Below are 16,062 nucleotides of genomic sequence, written 5' to 3' on the forward strand. Positions count from 1 at the left end.
ATATGCAATTTTCAATGAACAAAAAGCACATTTTTGTATTGAAATAAAATACAAAATAAAGCACATTTGTTTTGCACCATCAGGGCTTCTGCAGCTGCAGAGTCAGACCTCCAGCAAAAACATTTATCATCATTAGTGCACACGCCCCACTGTGGTTTTTGCTTTACAGCACCCCCTGTGTGTGTGACACGCAAAGCGCAGTCACTGTTACTATGGCAACGAGTAAACTATGCACAGGAGACGCGTTAGGTGGATGGACATTAGAGCAGCTGTGTGTTTGGGTGTGTTTGGCTCCTAAGAGGAACTGATGGTGAGTGTTTATGTACGTAAATATAAAATAAAAGCTAGTTAAGCGGTGTTATTTTCCATTCTAAATGTCAAATGCAAATACAAATAAAAAAAAAAAAAACGATGCATGCATTGTCACAGAAAGATGCCACATGCAGGAAGTGGTGATAGAATGCAGACCAAACTGAGCACCTGGACGCCCCTGAACCACTCGCCTTCCAACGTTAAGGTAAGAACAGCCAACACACTCAACACAAAAACACTTGAAGACACTCCCAGCTGTCTTCGGGCGAGAGGCGGGGTACACCCTGGACTGGTGGCCAGCCAATCACAGGGCACATATAGACAAACAACCATTCACACTCACATTCATACCTATGGACAATTTGGAGTCGCTAATTAACCTAGCATGTTTTTGGAATGTGGGAGGAAACCGGAGTACCCGGAGAAAACCCACGCATGCACGGGGAGAACATGCAAACGCCACACATCCCAAGCGGGGAATCGAACCCGAGTCTCCTAGCTGTGAACTCCTTGCATGGTGGAAGTATGGTCAGCACGCAGGCTTTGCAGCTGTACACTTTGTATGGAGTTAATATTTTGAAAATGGTGTATTGTGCAATTAATCAGTTCTCAAATGAATTAATCCTGATTAATCTAGCATGTTTTTGGAATGTGGGAGGAAACCGGAGTACCCGGAGAAAACCCACGCATGCACGGGGGAGAACATACAAACTCCACACAGAGATGGCCGAGGGTGGAATTGAACTCGGGTCTCCTAGCTGTGAGGCCCTTGCGCTAATCACTCGTCATCTTATTTTCTCTTATTATGTCTACTATATTGGGTAATATGAGTATAAAGTTCACTATAGGGGTGTTACTTCATGTCTGGAGGGCTCTAAAATGTTATAATGTTATATAAAAAATATTTTGAAGGTTAGAAACAGTTTTTTTTGTGCCTACTTCCTAAGTTTTTGGAATGTGGGAGGAAACCGGAGTACCTGGAAAAAACCCACGCATGCACGGGGAGAACATGCAAACTCCACATAGAAATGGCCGAGGGTGGAATTGAACCCTAGTCCTTCTAGCTGTGAGGTCTGCACGCTAACCACTCGACCGCCGTGCATAAGCCAATATATTAAAATATAAATTATGTAATATGAAATCTATCAATCCAATGTAGGTCAGTTATATGCTAAGCTATGTAAACAAAACAGCCACATATTAACTTTATGGCAAGACAAAAAGGTGGGAAAAATTCCCCCACAATGAACACACAGAGGAGAATAAACGACATGAAATCATCAAACGTTTACCCTCATTGTTATTCTGTCTGCAGCTTTTTGAAGAGCGACGGCGCCTCCTGGCCAAGTGGGTACGTCGAAAAAGGCGCCATTTGTTCTCTTCTTCTCCGCTTCTTTCTTCCGCTTCTTTCATGTGCTCATCAGTTTGACAGGTGGTCTGACAGCCAGAGGAGGCTGGTGCTGCAAGACTTCATCAAGGGCTGCTCTCGGGAGCTGCTCGCGGTTGTGAGCCTGAGCGTGAGCACACGGCTCCCTCTGGTGGCTGCAGACTTCACCTGCCTGCTGCCCAGAACCGTTTGCCTCTACATGTTCTCCTTCCTGGACCCACGTAGCCTCTGTCGCTGTGCCCAGGTTAAACCTCGACGCTATCGCACATGCATACGGGATACCATTGCCTGGAAATATAATTAATAATTCATATATTTGTTCTTTGTGGGCAGGTGAGCTGGCACTGGAAAAGCATTGTGGAACTGGACCGGTTATGGATGCCCAAGTGTCTGAGGCTGGGCTGGTGTATCGGCTTCTCCCCCACGGTGTTTGAAGAGGGCGTGTGGAAGAGACACTACATCCAGACTGCGAAGGAGATGCTGCTGATCCCAATAAAAAAGGTCTGGAAGAGAGGCAAGTCGCTTCCGAATAAGATCGAAATTTTAATACCCGCTTCCGGCAGACGGTGGTTTCGGACACGGCACCCGTTGGGAAATACGATGACACGTCAACATACGCAACCCAGGAAGGTGGAGGAGTGGAAAAGAAGCGTCCGACTGTGCCTCCGCCTTGGAGAGACTCAGACAGATGTCCCAAGGACACGGTGCGCTTCAACTACCTGGACAACATGGACGCCATCGGGCAAGGCATTGCGGCGTAAGACAGCCCTTATGGTTCATTATCATCTGTCCAGTTCACCAAGGAAGGCGATACATTGGCATAGTGTATTGCCCCTCTCTAAACCTAGCCCTAAAACTGAAACCCCCAACCCTAAAACTGTATGGCAACCCTTGCTCTAACCCTAACCCTGAAACCGCCCCTAACCCTAACCCCAAACCTATTCTTGAGGTCGTATAATTGTTCCCAAACCTAACCCTAAAACAGTCTGTAACCCAAACTCTAAGACTGGGGTGTCCCCTAAACCTAGTCCCAAACCGTCGGCAACCGTAACACTCTACAAGAGTCCCTAATCTAACCTGGATCCCAGTCCGCTAATCCTAACACTGACACTGCCCCTTAGGGTTGGTTAAGGATTAAAGTTAGGGACAACTTTAATCCTAGGTTAAGGATTAAAGTTAGGGACAACTTTAATCCTAGGTTAAGGATTAAAGTTAGGGACAACTTTAATCCTAGGTTAAGGATTAAAGTTAGGGACAACTTTAATCCTAGGTTAAGGATTAAAGTTAGGGACAACTTTAATCCTAGGTTAAGGATTAAAGTTAGGGACAATTAAACCAACTTTAATCCTTAAACAACCCTAAAACTGTCTGTAACCCGACCCACTCCTTGAGGTAGTATTAGGCTTAGAGTCAGGGTTAAAGTTAGGGACGATTGAACTACCTCAAGAGCAGCGTTGGGGCTAGGGTAAACTAACTTTTAAACCAACCCTTAAAGTTAGTTTAATCGTCCCGAACTTTAATCCTTAACCAACCCTAAAACTGTCTGTAACCTTACCTACTCCTTGAGGCAGTATTAGGGTTAGGATTGGGGTAATACTACCTCAAGAACGGGGTTGGGGTTAGGTTTAGGGACAGTTTTAGGGTTAGGTTTAGAGTTGGGGTTAAAGACAGTTTTAGGTTTGGTTTAAGGTTAGGAACAATTCTACTACCTCAAGAACAGTGTTGGGGTTAGGTTTAGGAACAGTTTTAGGGTTGGTCAAGGTTAGGAACAATTCTACTACCTCAAGAACAGGGTTGGGGTTAGGTTTAGGAACAGTTTTAGGGTTGGTCAAGGTTAGGAACAATTCTACTACCTCAAGAACAGTGTTGGGGTTAGGTTTAGGAACAGTTTTAGGGTTGGTCAAGGTTAGGAACAATTCTACTACCTCAAGAACAGGGTTGGGGTTAGGTTTAGGAACAGTTTTAGGGTTGGTCAAGGTTAGGAACAATTCTACTACCTCAAGAACAGGGTTGGGGTTAGGTTTAGGGACAGTTCCAGGGACAGTTTTAGGGTTGGTTAAGGTTGGGAACAATTCTACTACCCCAAGAACAGTGTTGGGGTTAGGTTTAGGAACAGTTTTAGGGTTGGTCAAGGTTAGAAACAATTCTACTACCTCAAGAACAGGGTTGGGGTTAGGTTTAGGGGCAGTTTTAGGGTTGGTTAAGGTTAGGAACAATTCTACCTCAAGAGCATTGTTGGGGTTAGGTTCAGGGACAGTTCCAGAGTTAGGGACAGTTTCAGGGTTAGGTTTGGGAACAATAATACTACCTCAAGATCAGGATTAGGCTCGAGTTACAGACAGTAGTACTACTTCAAGAACAGGGTTGGGGTTAGGTTCAGGGACAGTTTCAGAGTTAGGGACAGTTTCAGGGTTAGGTTTGGGAACAATTATACCACCTCAAGAACAGGATTAGGTTTAGAGTTACAGACAGTAGTACCACTTCCCGCAGGCCAACGAAGAGCAGATCAAGCACCTGTAGCAGCAGAACTGACAAGGGGGACGACGGGAGACCGAAGACGCTGTCTGACGCCAAGTACAAACTACGCAAAGCTAAATCTCTGGTAAGCTAGCCTTCATTTATCATTCTCTTAACTATGAACCCCACTGAGACATTGTTGACTTCATGCATATATGGAGCAGCTCTTTACACAGAGGCACATGCTAATGGTGACAGCATCACAGTGGGGGTCGGGGGGCCGGCAAGGGGGGGGATACAAATTAGGGAGAAACAAGACAGAGGTGACAAGGACGCTGAATATGAATGTAAATCTGGTTTTGCTACATTTAGATGTTCCTCACTTCAAACTTCAACACCCACACCCCCCCTCCTCCCCGGCCCCAGTGGGCGTCTCACGGTCAAGGCTACCCCGTCACCAAGGAGGCGGGTCAGAACCTGCTGGGGATGGCTCGGTGGAATGCCGGGAAGCGTCCGGGCCCGGTGAGGACGGCAGTACCCAGGCTGAGTGCGGAGGCCCTCAGGGCATCGCAGCGTTCAAACAGGAGCGTTCCCAGTAAGTCGTCGTGGCCCCTCCCCCCTCCTCCTCCTTTAGGGTTACATGATGTAAGCATGAAGCAAGAAAAGTGTTCAGTGTGTTGCAACACCTTTTGCATGTAATCCCACAAACATCTTGGATCAGATATTCCTTAACCTTTTGACCTAAGAGGGAAAATAATGTTATTTTAGTAGCATAGGGTTGAAATATTACAGAAAAACATTTAAAAAAGTATAATAAATACAATAAAAAATATATTTTTTTTCTCACAATATTATGAGAAAAAAACATTTTTACATATTATGTAATAATAATATATAATAATGTATATTATTACACAATATTATTGTTATATTACAGAAAAAAGTTATGATACAAGTTAAAATATTATGGGAATTGTCTTTCAACAGGTTTTTTTTTTACGAGACTAGACTCATAATATGAGAAATAATTTTAGGAGCATACCATGGAAATATTACATAATTAAGTCAAAATATTCGGAGAAACAAACCAAACAAAATTAATTAAGTTATTTTTTGGATGAAATTAAGTTGGGAATTTTTTTTTAATAATATTACAGGGATAAAGTCAAAATAATAGTTTAATGAAATATAATAAAAAAAAATTGTCTCACAATATTATGAGAAAAAACAATTTCAACTGTAATTGTTGGAACATTATATTACAGAAAAAAGTTATGATACAAGTTAAAATATTATGGGAATTAATTCAAGAATTAATTAATTCAAGAAAATATACAATGGAAAAATTTTACTTTAAAAGTTGTCCTTCAACAGAACTTTTTTTTTTAACGAGACTAGACTCATAATATGAGAAATCATTTTAGGAGCATACTATGGAAATATTACATAATTAAGTCACAATATCAGGAGAAACAAACCAAACAAAATTAATTTAGTAATTTTGGGGGTAAATTAAGTTGGGGAAAATTTTACAATATTACAGGGATAAAGTCAAAATAATATGGCAATAAAATAATAACATTATAAAAAGATAATGTACAAAGAGTGTTATAATATTGAATTATTTGATTTAAAAAAAAAAAAAAGAGCAAGACTGAACTTCACACTAATGGGCTTTTCCACCTAAACCTCAAAGCCTTTTCTTGAAATATTATGTATAATACTATGTATAACTTCTTAGCATATCTGCTATGTGTTGCTTTACAAATTATCACTAATTATTGTCAAATTATCCTTTGACAGCAGCATGATTGGATAGTTTTTGAATGAATGAATGCGTGAAGTGACTAAGCCATATGGCTGCACTGCTAACATCCGGGTACTTCAAATGTGTGTACAGTGGAAGCATGACGGAAGCGAATTGAATTCAAACACGGCTTTTGACTTGTTTTACTCGAGTAGAGAAGTAATATGTTAAACTTAACATATTACTTCTCTACTATTTTTTATTTTACTATATTTCACCCTTTCGTGTCAACTGTGTTTTATTTCCAAGGTGCACCCCTGTTTGAATTTCAGCCTTGGACTACTCCGTTAACACTCACACAACACGTGGATTGACGAACACCGACCCCTGCAGGACAATTAGGGAATGACAGCTTGCAGAACGCCAATTGCTGTATTGTAATAGCTGCTGGAATTAAAACTCCAATACAGCCAATAATCATGTTAATGCTTTAGAATAAAATATAAAAAAGTGTTTATATGTAAGAAATGTACCACCTTTATTACCCAATTCACACAACCCTTTCGTTAAACAATACAAATCAATATACATATAATCTGCCAGTCCACAACTTCCAACAAAAACAAAGAAAATGTCTTTCATTCATCACACAGGAGCACAACAAGGAGTTTTTTTGTACTGTGTGTACTTCTTAACATGTCGCATAGTAGAACACAGCCCAAAGTATGGCTTATGTGTACATACGGCAAAAATCGACATACAATGGAAAGGTGTGTTAAGTAACAAATAATTTGGATTTAATGTACTACAGTACTTCTTTTATGGTGATTGTTTAAGGCTTATCAAGTGATATGCTGAGTTATGACTGGAATATGTGGAGAAAAAAAAAGAGGATTATTACAAAAGCATGAGATCTAGTGATGTGATTGTCCAATATTAGTGAATATTGTGAATACTATAATATAATAATATGCAGACCGGTATCAGGTTCCACACAGCAGGCCAATTGAAAGAGTACAGTAGTTGAAAATGTGCGTTTTAAGGCAATAAAATGACATAAAGCTAAAGTTCACATTAAAAAAAAAAAAATCTAGTTAATAATTTAAAAATAACTAATTCAACCCACTCACACACTCAAACAAGGCGTTTTTTTTCCTGCTTTTAAAACTGGCAACAAATGAATATATTAACAAAAAAGCAATAATGAAAAACAGCAGGAAAATTTAAAAAATATTATCATAACATGTGGAATTTAAACCTTATTTTTTTCTAGCCTTACGGTTGTAGGAAAATAGTGAAATATTTATTCTAATGTATTGTGTGGTGTGAGTGATTGTATATTGATTTTATATTCACAGTGGGAAGACAACAGGACAAATCGTAGAAAACAACACCAAAAAAAACGCCAAAAATCCCTCACCTGCGTCCACTTTTCAGCCCTTTAACCTCATTCTGTGCGCAGAAATAATACATAGCATTTATTTTTTTTTTGTGTTTATATAGAAAAGGACGTTAGACGATTGATCGATTGATTTAAGGCTGGCAGAAATGTCTCGTTCTTCTTTTTCTGTCGCTATAAGTAGCATGCACCTTTAACTTGGAGAGAACGACTACGCAAAGTGTTAACATGTCTTTTAAATAATGTAAACATATACATCTTGTTTTGAGGTCAGCGCATTGATCCTCTTCATATCTTTTTAGATTTAAACATCAACGAGAAAAAAAAAAAAAAAAAACATTACTGGAGCATCGTCCGGATGTTTTTCGGAGTGGACTCGTCGTTCAGGTGTTTTGTGGTGAATCTGAAGAGTAAAAAAAATGATATTAATAACATCTACGAAAACTGCTTTGTCACTGTTCAGTGTTTCCCGCGCGTTCACATTTATTAATGGCGGCCCACCACGAAGCATAATGTGGCGGACATCTTGATACTACCATTATTTCTGGTGTATAAGTCGCACCTAATAAATTTAGAGAGGAAAAACCTTGTCTATCCAAGGCGCTGCAATTGCTGCCTCTGTCCACAAGAGGGAGCCAAAGAAGCCCAGACGGAGGCTGACCTCACTGCATCCCAGCAGGCATTAACAATAAAATGCTTTGCCAGCATCACATTAAAATAGTAGTTTTTAAATTAGAAACTTATTATTATTGTATATTTCTTAGCTAACTAACCAACTATATTCTTTATTTTTCACGTGTGACCTACTTGAGGGCGTTCAGCAGGCCTTCTACGTTGTCTGCCGGTTGGTCCTTCAGCACTTTTATGCAGCCCTTCATCTGAGGAGACAGGAATTGTACGCATGACATAGTAGTGGTGGTGGTGGTGGTCACCCCTGGTGACGCTCGCGGCGCCGTGAGACTCACATCAATCTTGGAGGACTTGTTGAAGGCGCCGTTGGGGTGAACGTGGTCGTAGAGAATGATGACGCCGACCATGACCCTCATGCAGAATAGGACGGTGTCATCGCTGCTGAAACGACTCGAGTACTCCCTAAACACAGAAGACATCGTACTTGGTAATAGTGATGTCATACTATCGATACTGTGAATGAAAATAAATGTACGTAATATGGAAGTGGGGCTGCACGGCGGATGAGTGGTTAGCGCGCAGACCTCACAGCGAGGAGACCAGAGTTCAAGTCCACCCTCGGCCATCTCTGTGTGGGTTTTCCCCGGGTACTCCGGTTTCAGCCCGCATTCCAAAAACATGCTAGGTTAATTAGCGACTCCAAATTGTATGACAAAAGGTATGAATGTGAGTGTGAATGGTTGTTTGTCTATATGTGCCCTGTGATTGGCTGGCCACCAGTCCGGGGTGTACCCCGCCTCTCGCCCTGAAGACAGCTGGGATAGGCTCCAGCAACCCCCCGTGACCCTCGTGAAGATAAGCGGGAGAAAATGAATGAATTAATTTTAGAGCCCTCTAGACATGAAGTAACACCCCTATACTGAACTTTATACTCATATTACCCAATATAGTAGACATAATAAGAGAAAATAAGATGTTTTTACGCTGCATAGCAGACGAGTGATTAGCGTGAGGGCCTCACAGCTAGGAGACCCGAGTTCAATTCCACCCTCGGCCATCTCTATGTGGAGTTTGCATGTTCTCCCCGTGCATGCGTGGGTTTTCTCCGGGTACTCCGGTTTCCTCCCGCATTCCAAAAACATGCTAGGTTAATTAGCGACTCCAAATTGTCCATAGGTATGAATGTGAGTGTGAATGGTTGTTTGTCTATATGTGCCCTGTGATTGGCTGGCGACCAGTCCGGGGTGTACCTCGCCTCTTGCCCTGAAGACAGCTGGGATAGGCTCCATCACCCCCCCGTGAGGATAAGCGGTAGAAAATGAATGAATGAATGTCAATGTGACTATAGGGGTGTTGTTTCATGTCTAGAGGGCTCTAAAAACGCATTTAGACAGTTTTTCTCTGCTGTAACTATGAAAATATCCATTCAAAGTCTATTTTTTTTTCACAGTTACAGCCTAAAAAAATTTGTCCACCAGTCCAGGGTGTACGACCCTTGTGAGGATAAGCGGTAAAAAATGAATAAATGAATGAATGAATGAATATTAGATACTATATAAGTGCTGCAGGTATAAACAGTAAGAACTCACGGTGTCTCCAACATGACTTTACACACGCTGGCCATGGTGCTCAGACAGTCTGTTGTGTTTTCCAGTGGAAGAGTCTTGTTCTGCATGAGACACAACATAGCAACATTATAAAAACATCACTTGATGCATGGATGAGTTGATATTTTCGTTAAAAGTCTTACCTCAGTCACAAAGTTTGTGGTTGCATTGCTGAGCGTTTTCAGCATGGGCGTGGCCTCGGCGTAAAACAGAGACATTCTGTTGGCCATCTCGTTATTGACTTCATTCTCAATATCCAGCTGCAGGAAGAAGAAGAAGAAGAACAACAAGAAAATAAATCAGTCATGATACCACAATGTAGTTGTAGCTGCATATTTTCATTTATATTCCTGTGTCGTCATATCATATTTTAGACTGTTACTATCTTAACAGAGTCCAATTGTGTTGTATGCCTTGACTATCATGACACTGACGTCTTCATTTCAATCTAAAAATGCGTTTGTTGCTGAAGAATCCACTAAAATGTTAGTTAATACTGCCATGCTTTTACTTTGTAATGAACAGGAAGTCACTGTGTGTATGTTTTAATGCTGTGGAACTTGACAGTAGTTGCTGTCGTGTTTCATGCTCCCTAGAGATAATGATGAATTTAACAATACTACACATAAACAGGACGATTTTTCATAGAACGTTTATGTTGACGTCAACATAAGCAGGCACTTTTAGTCATAAGAACATGGTGGACCAAGACTTCATGATTTGGTCGACACAGGCAAGATGTTGACATAAGTGGGCACTTCTTAATAACGAGAACACGGTGGACCAGGAATTGACAAATTGGTCGAGATAGACGGATTGTCGACATAAGCGGCGGGTACAAGAACACTGTGGACCAGTGCTTGATGAGTTTGTCAACATAAGCGAGCACATTTTAATAAGAAAATAACACAGTGGACCAAGAGCTGATGAGTTTGTTGACATAGACGGATTGTCAACATAAGCGGTGACTTTTTAGTAATAATAAAAACATGGTGGACCAAGACTTCATGATTTGGTCGACACAGGCAAGATGTTGACATAAGTGGGCACTTCTTAATAACGAGAACACAGTGGACCAGGAATTGACAAATTGGTCGAGATAGACGGATTGTCGACATAAGCGGCGGGTACAAGAACACTGTGGACCAGTATTTGATGAGTTTGTCAACATAAGCGAGCACATTTTATTAAGAAAATAACACCGTAGACCAAGAGCTGATGAGTTTGTTGACATAGACGGATTGTCAACATAAGCGGTGACTTTTTAGTTTTAATAAAAACATGGTTTTAGTCATAAGAACATGGTGTACGAAGACTTCATGATTTGGTCAACACAGGCAAGATGTTGACATAAGTGGGCACTTCTTAATAATGAGAACACGGTGGACCAAGACTTGACAAATTGGTCGAGATAGATGGATTGTCGACATAAGCGGCGGGTACAAGAACACTGTGGACCAGTGCTTGATGAGTTTGTCAACATAAGCGAGCACATTTTAATAAGAAAATAACACAGTGGACCAAGAGCTGATGAGTTTGTTGACATAGACGGATTGTCAACATAAGCGGTGACTTTTTAGTAATAATAAAAACATGGTGGACCAAGACTTCATGATTTGGTCGACACAGGCAAGATGTTGACATAAGTGGGCACTTCTTAATAACGAGAACACGGTGGACCAGGAATTGACAAATTGGTCGAGATAGACGGATTGTCGACATAAGCGGCGGGTACAAGAACACTGTGGACCAGTGCTTGATGAGTTTGTCAACATAAGCGAGCACATTTTAATAAGAAAATAACACAGTGGACCAAGAGCTGATGAGTTTGTTGACATAGACGGATTGTCAACATAAGCGGTGACTTTTTAGGAATAATAAAAACATGGTGGACCAAGACTTCATGATTTGGTCGACACAGGCAAGATGTTGACATAAGTGGGCACTTCTTAATAACGAGAACACAGTGGACCAGGAATTGACAAATTGGTCGAGATAGACGGATTGTCGACATAAGCGGCGGGTACAAGAACACTGTGGACCAGTACTTGATGAGTTTGTCAACATAAGCGAGCACATTTTATTAAGAAAATAACACCGTAGACCAAGAGCTGATGAGTTTGTTGACATAGACGGATTGTCAACATAAGCGGTGACTTTTTAGTAATAATAAAAACATGGTGGACCAAGACTTCATGATTTGGTCGACACAGGCAAGATGTTGACATAAGTGGGCACTTCTTAATAACGAGAACACGGTGGACCAGGAATTGACAAATTGGTCGAGATAGACGGATTGTCGACATAAGCGGCGGGTACAAGAACACTGTGGACCAGTGCTTGATGAGTTTGTCAACATAAGCGAGCACATTTTAATAAGAAAATAACACAGTGGACCAAGAGCTGATGAGTTTGTTGACATAGACGGATTGTCAACATAAGCGGTGACTTTTTAGTAATAATAAAAACATGGTCAAACAAGTTTAACTCACATTCATGTTGTTTATCCTGTTTCTACTGATGGTTCTTCTGTAATAGCTGAAGTCATTCTGGATGGCGGGAATCCTCATCTGAGAGGAAATTAAAAAAAAAAGCCGTTACTCAAATCCGCCGCTTGACAGCATCATATATCATACGATGCGTCATCAGACTGAGGTCACGTTGGGGGAGAAAGCGCTTGGGCACCTTGAGCTCATCGAAGCGTAGCGTGAAGTGGAGGATTTCAGCAAACTGCTTGGCCAGAGCCTGCTCCTTCTCCAAGTGCTGAGTGGGCGTGTAGGGCGGACATGTCAGGGACTCCAACAAACTCTTTAGAGCTTCCTCTGCACGCAGAAAAACACTAATTAGACTAACATATTGGGGGGGGGGTACTGTCACAATGGCACCCACCTAGCCTCAGAGAAAAACTGTAGAACTTCTTGAGTTTGATGACAAGAGGGCACACAGAATTCCAGGCCCGCTCCTGGAGCATGAAGTCCCCGGGGTTCTGAATTGCCTGAAGAACACCACACACACACATTCATTCATTCATTTTCTGGTGGCCAGCCAATCACAGGCCACATATAGGCAAACAACCATTCACACTCACATTCATACCTATGGACAATTTGGAGTCGCTAATTAACCTAGCATGTTTTTGGAATGTGGGAGGAAGCCGGAGTACCCGGAGAAAACCCACGCATGCACGGGGAGAACATGCAAACTCCACACAGAGATGGCCGAGGGTGGAATTGAACTCGGGTCTCCTAGCTGTGAGGCCCTCGCGCTAACCACTCGTCATCTTATTTTCTCTTATTATGTCTACTATAACGGGTAATATGAGTATAAAGTTCACTATAGGGGTGTTACTTCATGTCTGGAGGGCTCTAAAATGTTATGTTATATAAAAAAATATTTAGAAGGTTAGAAACAGTTTTTTTGTGCCTAAATATCTAAGTTTTTGGAATGTGGGAGGAAACCGGAGTACCCGGAGAAAACCCACGCATGCACGGGGAGAACATGCAAACTCCACACAGAGATGACCGAGGGTGGAATTGAACTCGGGTCTCCTAGCTGTGAGGTCTGCGCGCTAACCACTTGACCGCCATGCCGCCCACACACACACACACACACACACACACATCATTCCAAATATACCAAATGCATTTTTTTTTATGAGCCGAAGTTGTTGGTACTTATAACTGGTGTACCACAGGGCTCTATCCTAAGCAGGTTCCTTACATCTCTGATTTCCTGTCCGGCTCCCTTGTATGCCTGCAGGCCTGATAGGATGCTTTCAGAGTCCTGGAGGACAGAATTCACCTGGTTCCATACTTCGCACTCTCCTTCTGTGGGCTGTGCATCTAAGCAAAGCAAGCACACACATCAAGACACTGAAAAATAACAAACATAACCACTAACTTTTACAGGCAATATGCTGACAGCATGTATTAATTCATTAACATTAATAATCAAGAGTATAAAAATACAGTTTTTGGGACTGCACATAAAAATGCACATTTTTTTTCAGTGGCCTTTTATTGTGGCCAGCCCATGCACGAGTTCTAACATATTGTATGTCAACGTTTGGGCCGCCATGACCACAAAACTAGCTGCTGTAAATATAGAGCATCGCCGACTATGTCTGGCGCCTGTTTAAAAAATAAATAAATATATAAATAAAACACGCTGTCATGCCATCGTTTCCTCTTCACTGAGTAAACAAACACTGTGGTTGGGTGAAATGTCACAGAAGAGCAGAGGTAGAAAACAAAAGAAAAGACAGTATTTACTTGTATATGGTGGTTAACAAACATGAGGCAATGGAAATCGAATATGGTACAGTGGATCCCTGCGTATTTGTCATTCTGAACTTCCATTTATATATTTGTAAAACATTTTTGTGACAATATTTAAGCCATCAAAAGCAGGTATTTCATCTTATTTTAATACAATTTAAATCCAATTTATACTATATTTAATATAATATATTATAATGGATAAAAGATCCATATTGGTGTGACCCTAGTATCTTTCCATGTTACAATTTCAAATGCATTTAAGCAGGGGTCTCAAACACGCGGCCCGCGGGCCAAATGTGGCCCGCAGGACACTAGTTTGAGGCCCCCCCGCCTTGATATGAAAGTTTAATGTTAGTGCGGCCCGCGCAAGTTTGATATGGATGCTGTATGGTATCATGTACCCAGAAAAAATTATACGTTTGATTAATGTTCATGTTAAAGGTTAAATAACTGTTAATAGTTATCCTCCCTATCCGTGTGGAAGTGGTAGGTTTTTGGCTAGTTGAAAGGAAATAACTTGAAGGCTACCGTTTAGGTCGCTAGCTCTCTAGTTTGCGAGTTAGCATGTGTCTCAAGACCCTGCGGTTGCGCAATATGTTGTAAATAAAAAGAGTATAAATGTGACTATAGTCGTGTTTTGTCATGTCTACAGGGCTCTAATAATGCTTTGTTCATTTTAATCTGAAAAAAATCATTTGTCTACCCACCAACTATATGTGGTTTCTTAAGTTTTTATTATTTGCCGTTTTATTATTATTATTATTATATTTATTTATTACTGATTGATTGATTTTCTTTATTCTTGATTTGTTTATTTTTCTTATTTTGTGTAGAAAAATAAAAATGTAATAAATAAAATAAAAAATGTTTAATAAATGCGTTTTTTTTTTTTGTTTTTTTTTTTTAAGAAAACCTGATGCGGCCCAGTCTCACCCAGACCCGAGCTCCAGTGGCCCCCAAGTAAATTGAGTTTGAGACCCCTGCATTTAAGCATGTGAGGCATATTATATGGTGTAAACTTTATTTATCATATTCGTCTATGCAATTTAGCTTGTTAGCTCCATCCGTCATGAGTGAGCAATGGCAGTTAAAGAGAGACGGGAGGGGTATAGAAGCTGGCATTAATGTGTTGCAGTCACTTTTAAGGCAAAGTGACTGCAACACTTTGCAGCATAATCCAGGCTTCATGAAAGGGAATCAATGTCCTTCTATTCAGCAGGGATCGACTGTACCGTACAGATGAGGGACGTTTCCCCCCCGACAACAGCAGAGCATGCATGCACAAGCAAGTCAAAGGAGACGGCAAAAAGTCAAGGGTCAGCTCCTGTTTCAATGTTTCAATGAGCGCTTGAACGGCCAGCCAATCAAGGAGCTAAAATACGCTGACCCTTCACTTCTTGGAAGCGCGGAGGGGGTGACTCTGTTGGTTTAGCGGAAAAGAAAGGCTATGCTCACTTTCAAAGTCAAGGAAAAAGTTTGGCCCCTGTTCGAGCTCTGTGCAAGTGAGCACTTTTAACAGATTCCCCATTTGGCTTCTGCAAAAGACAGAGAGAGAGATGGAGAGATAGAGAGAGAAAGGAAGAGAAAGGACGAAAAGTGTAAGTGATGTTAAAAAGTGAAGACATTGGAAGCTGAAAGAGTCGCCCGTGCTGTCTGGACGAAAAAAAAGGCATGAAGACATGAATGACGGCGGGAAAAAAAATACTGCATCCACATCAGCGAAAAAAACTGGTCTCCCATCTTTTATTCACTCCTCTGCCAGACTTACTTTCAAAGTCCAGGAAAAAGTGTGGATAGTTCTCTATTTCCCTTGTAAGGACTTTTAGCAGGTTACCCATTCCAGCAAACCTGATGGTCAAAATAGTAGTAAAAACAGACACATGAAAATAATGGATGAATGCAAACAGTACATACATTTGAAAAATAACAAACATAATCACTTCACTTCACTTCACTTCACTCACTCAATGTCAGTCAATTTGTCCGAGACAGATTACCCAATACCCCAATTTTTCCGTCAGGGTGATTTGTTAGCTAGAGTTGCTTATTTAATTTATTTAAAAAAAAATATTTAATCCCCCCCCCCACCTGCAGAGTAAGTATAATATAACGTGTCATTGATTTCTGTACTTAATTATATTGAGTTTTTTGGTTCTGCAACCAGTCTGCACGGTGGCCGAGTGTTTGGCGCGCAGGCCTCACAGCTAGGCGACCCGAGTTCAATTCCACCCTCGGCCATCTCT

At 41.1% G+C, this 16,062-nt stretch overlaps 2 protein-coding genes across 8 annotated transcripts in view; one reads left to right on the plus strand and one right to left on the minus strand.

Annotated features, from left to right (window-relative positions):
- Window positions 1-433: 433 nt before the first annotated feature.
- fbxo16 (F-box protein 16) lies at window positions 434-6,368 on the plus strand. The gene is given in 8 exon segments (XM_058074761.2): window positions 434-517; window positions 1,628-1,663; window positions 1,737-1,943; window positions 2,033-2,242; window positions 2,245-2,456; window positions 4,190-4,301; window positions 4,529-4,751; window positions 6,213-6,368. Coding segments are annotated over 8 exon segments (1,149 nt in total). The 3' UTR covers window positions 6,278-6,368.
- A 48-nt stretch (window positions 6,369-6,416) lies between these two features.
- The window catches only part of fam49a (family with sequence similarity 49 member A), a 70,316-nt gene continuing 60,670 nt past the window's right edge, over window positions 6,417-16,062 (minus strand). For 2 of the 7 annotated variants that reach the window (XM_078794487.1, XM_078794489.1), the window contains 11 exons: window positions 15,588-15,667; window positions 15,275-15,354; window positions 13,260-13,381; window positions 12,429-12,534; window positions 12,225-12,361; window positions 12,032-12,109; window positions 9,683-9,799; window positions 9,522-9,601; window positions 8,268-8,394; window positions 8,110-8,180; window positions 6,417-7,705 (listed from right to left, as the gene is read on the minus strand). In XM_078794487.1, the coding sequence (XP_078650613.1) occupies window positions 7,642-7,705; window positions 8,110-8,180; window positions 8,268-8,394; window positions 9,522-9,601; window positions 9,683-9,799; window positions 12,032-12,109; window positions 12,225-12,361; window positions 12,429-12,534; window positions 13,260-13,381; window positions 15,275-15,347 (975 nt within the window). In that variant the 5' untranslated portion in view covers window positions 15,348-15,354; window positions 15,588-15,667 and the 3' untranslated portion in view covers window positions 6,417-7,641. The remainder of the gene's footprint in view (window positions 7,706-8,109; window positions 8,181-8,267; window positions 8,395-9,521; window positions 9,602-9,682; window positions 9,800-12,031; window positions 12,110-12,224; window positions 12,362-12,428; window positions 12,535-13,259; window positions 13,382-15,274; window positions 15,355-15,587; window positions 15,668-16,062) is intronic. The other 5 variants (XM_078794488.1, XM_078794486.1, XM_078794491.1 and 2 more) reach the window with 3 other exon arrangements.

Source organism: Doryrhamphus excisus, linkage group LG11, assembly GCF_037039965.1.
Source record: "Doryrhamphus excisus strain RoL-2023G ecotype Guam linkage group LG11, RoL_Dexc_Guam_v1.1, whole genome shotgun sequence".
Lineage (NCBI taxonomy): Eukaryota > Metazoa > Chordata > Actinopteri > Syngnathiformes > Syngnathidae > Doryrhamphus > Doryrhamphus excisus.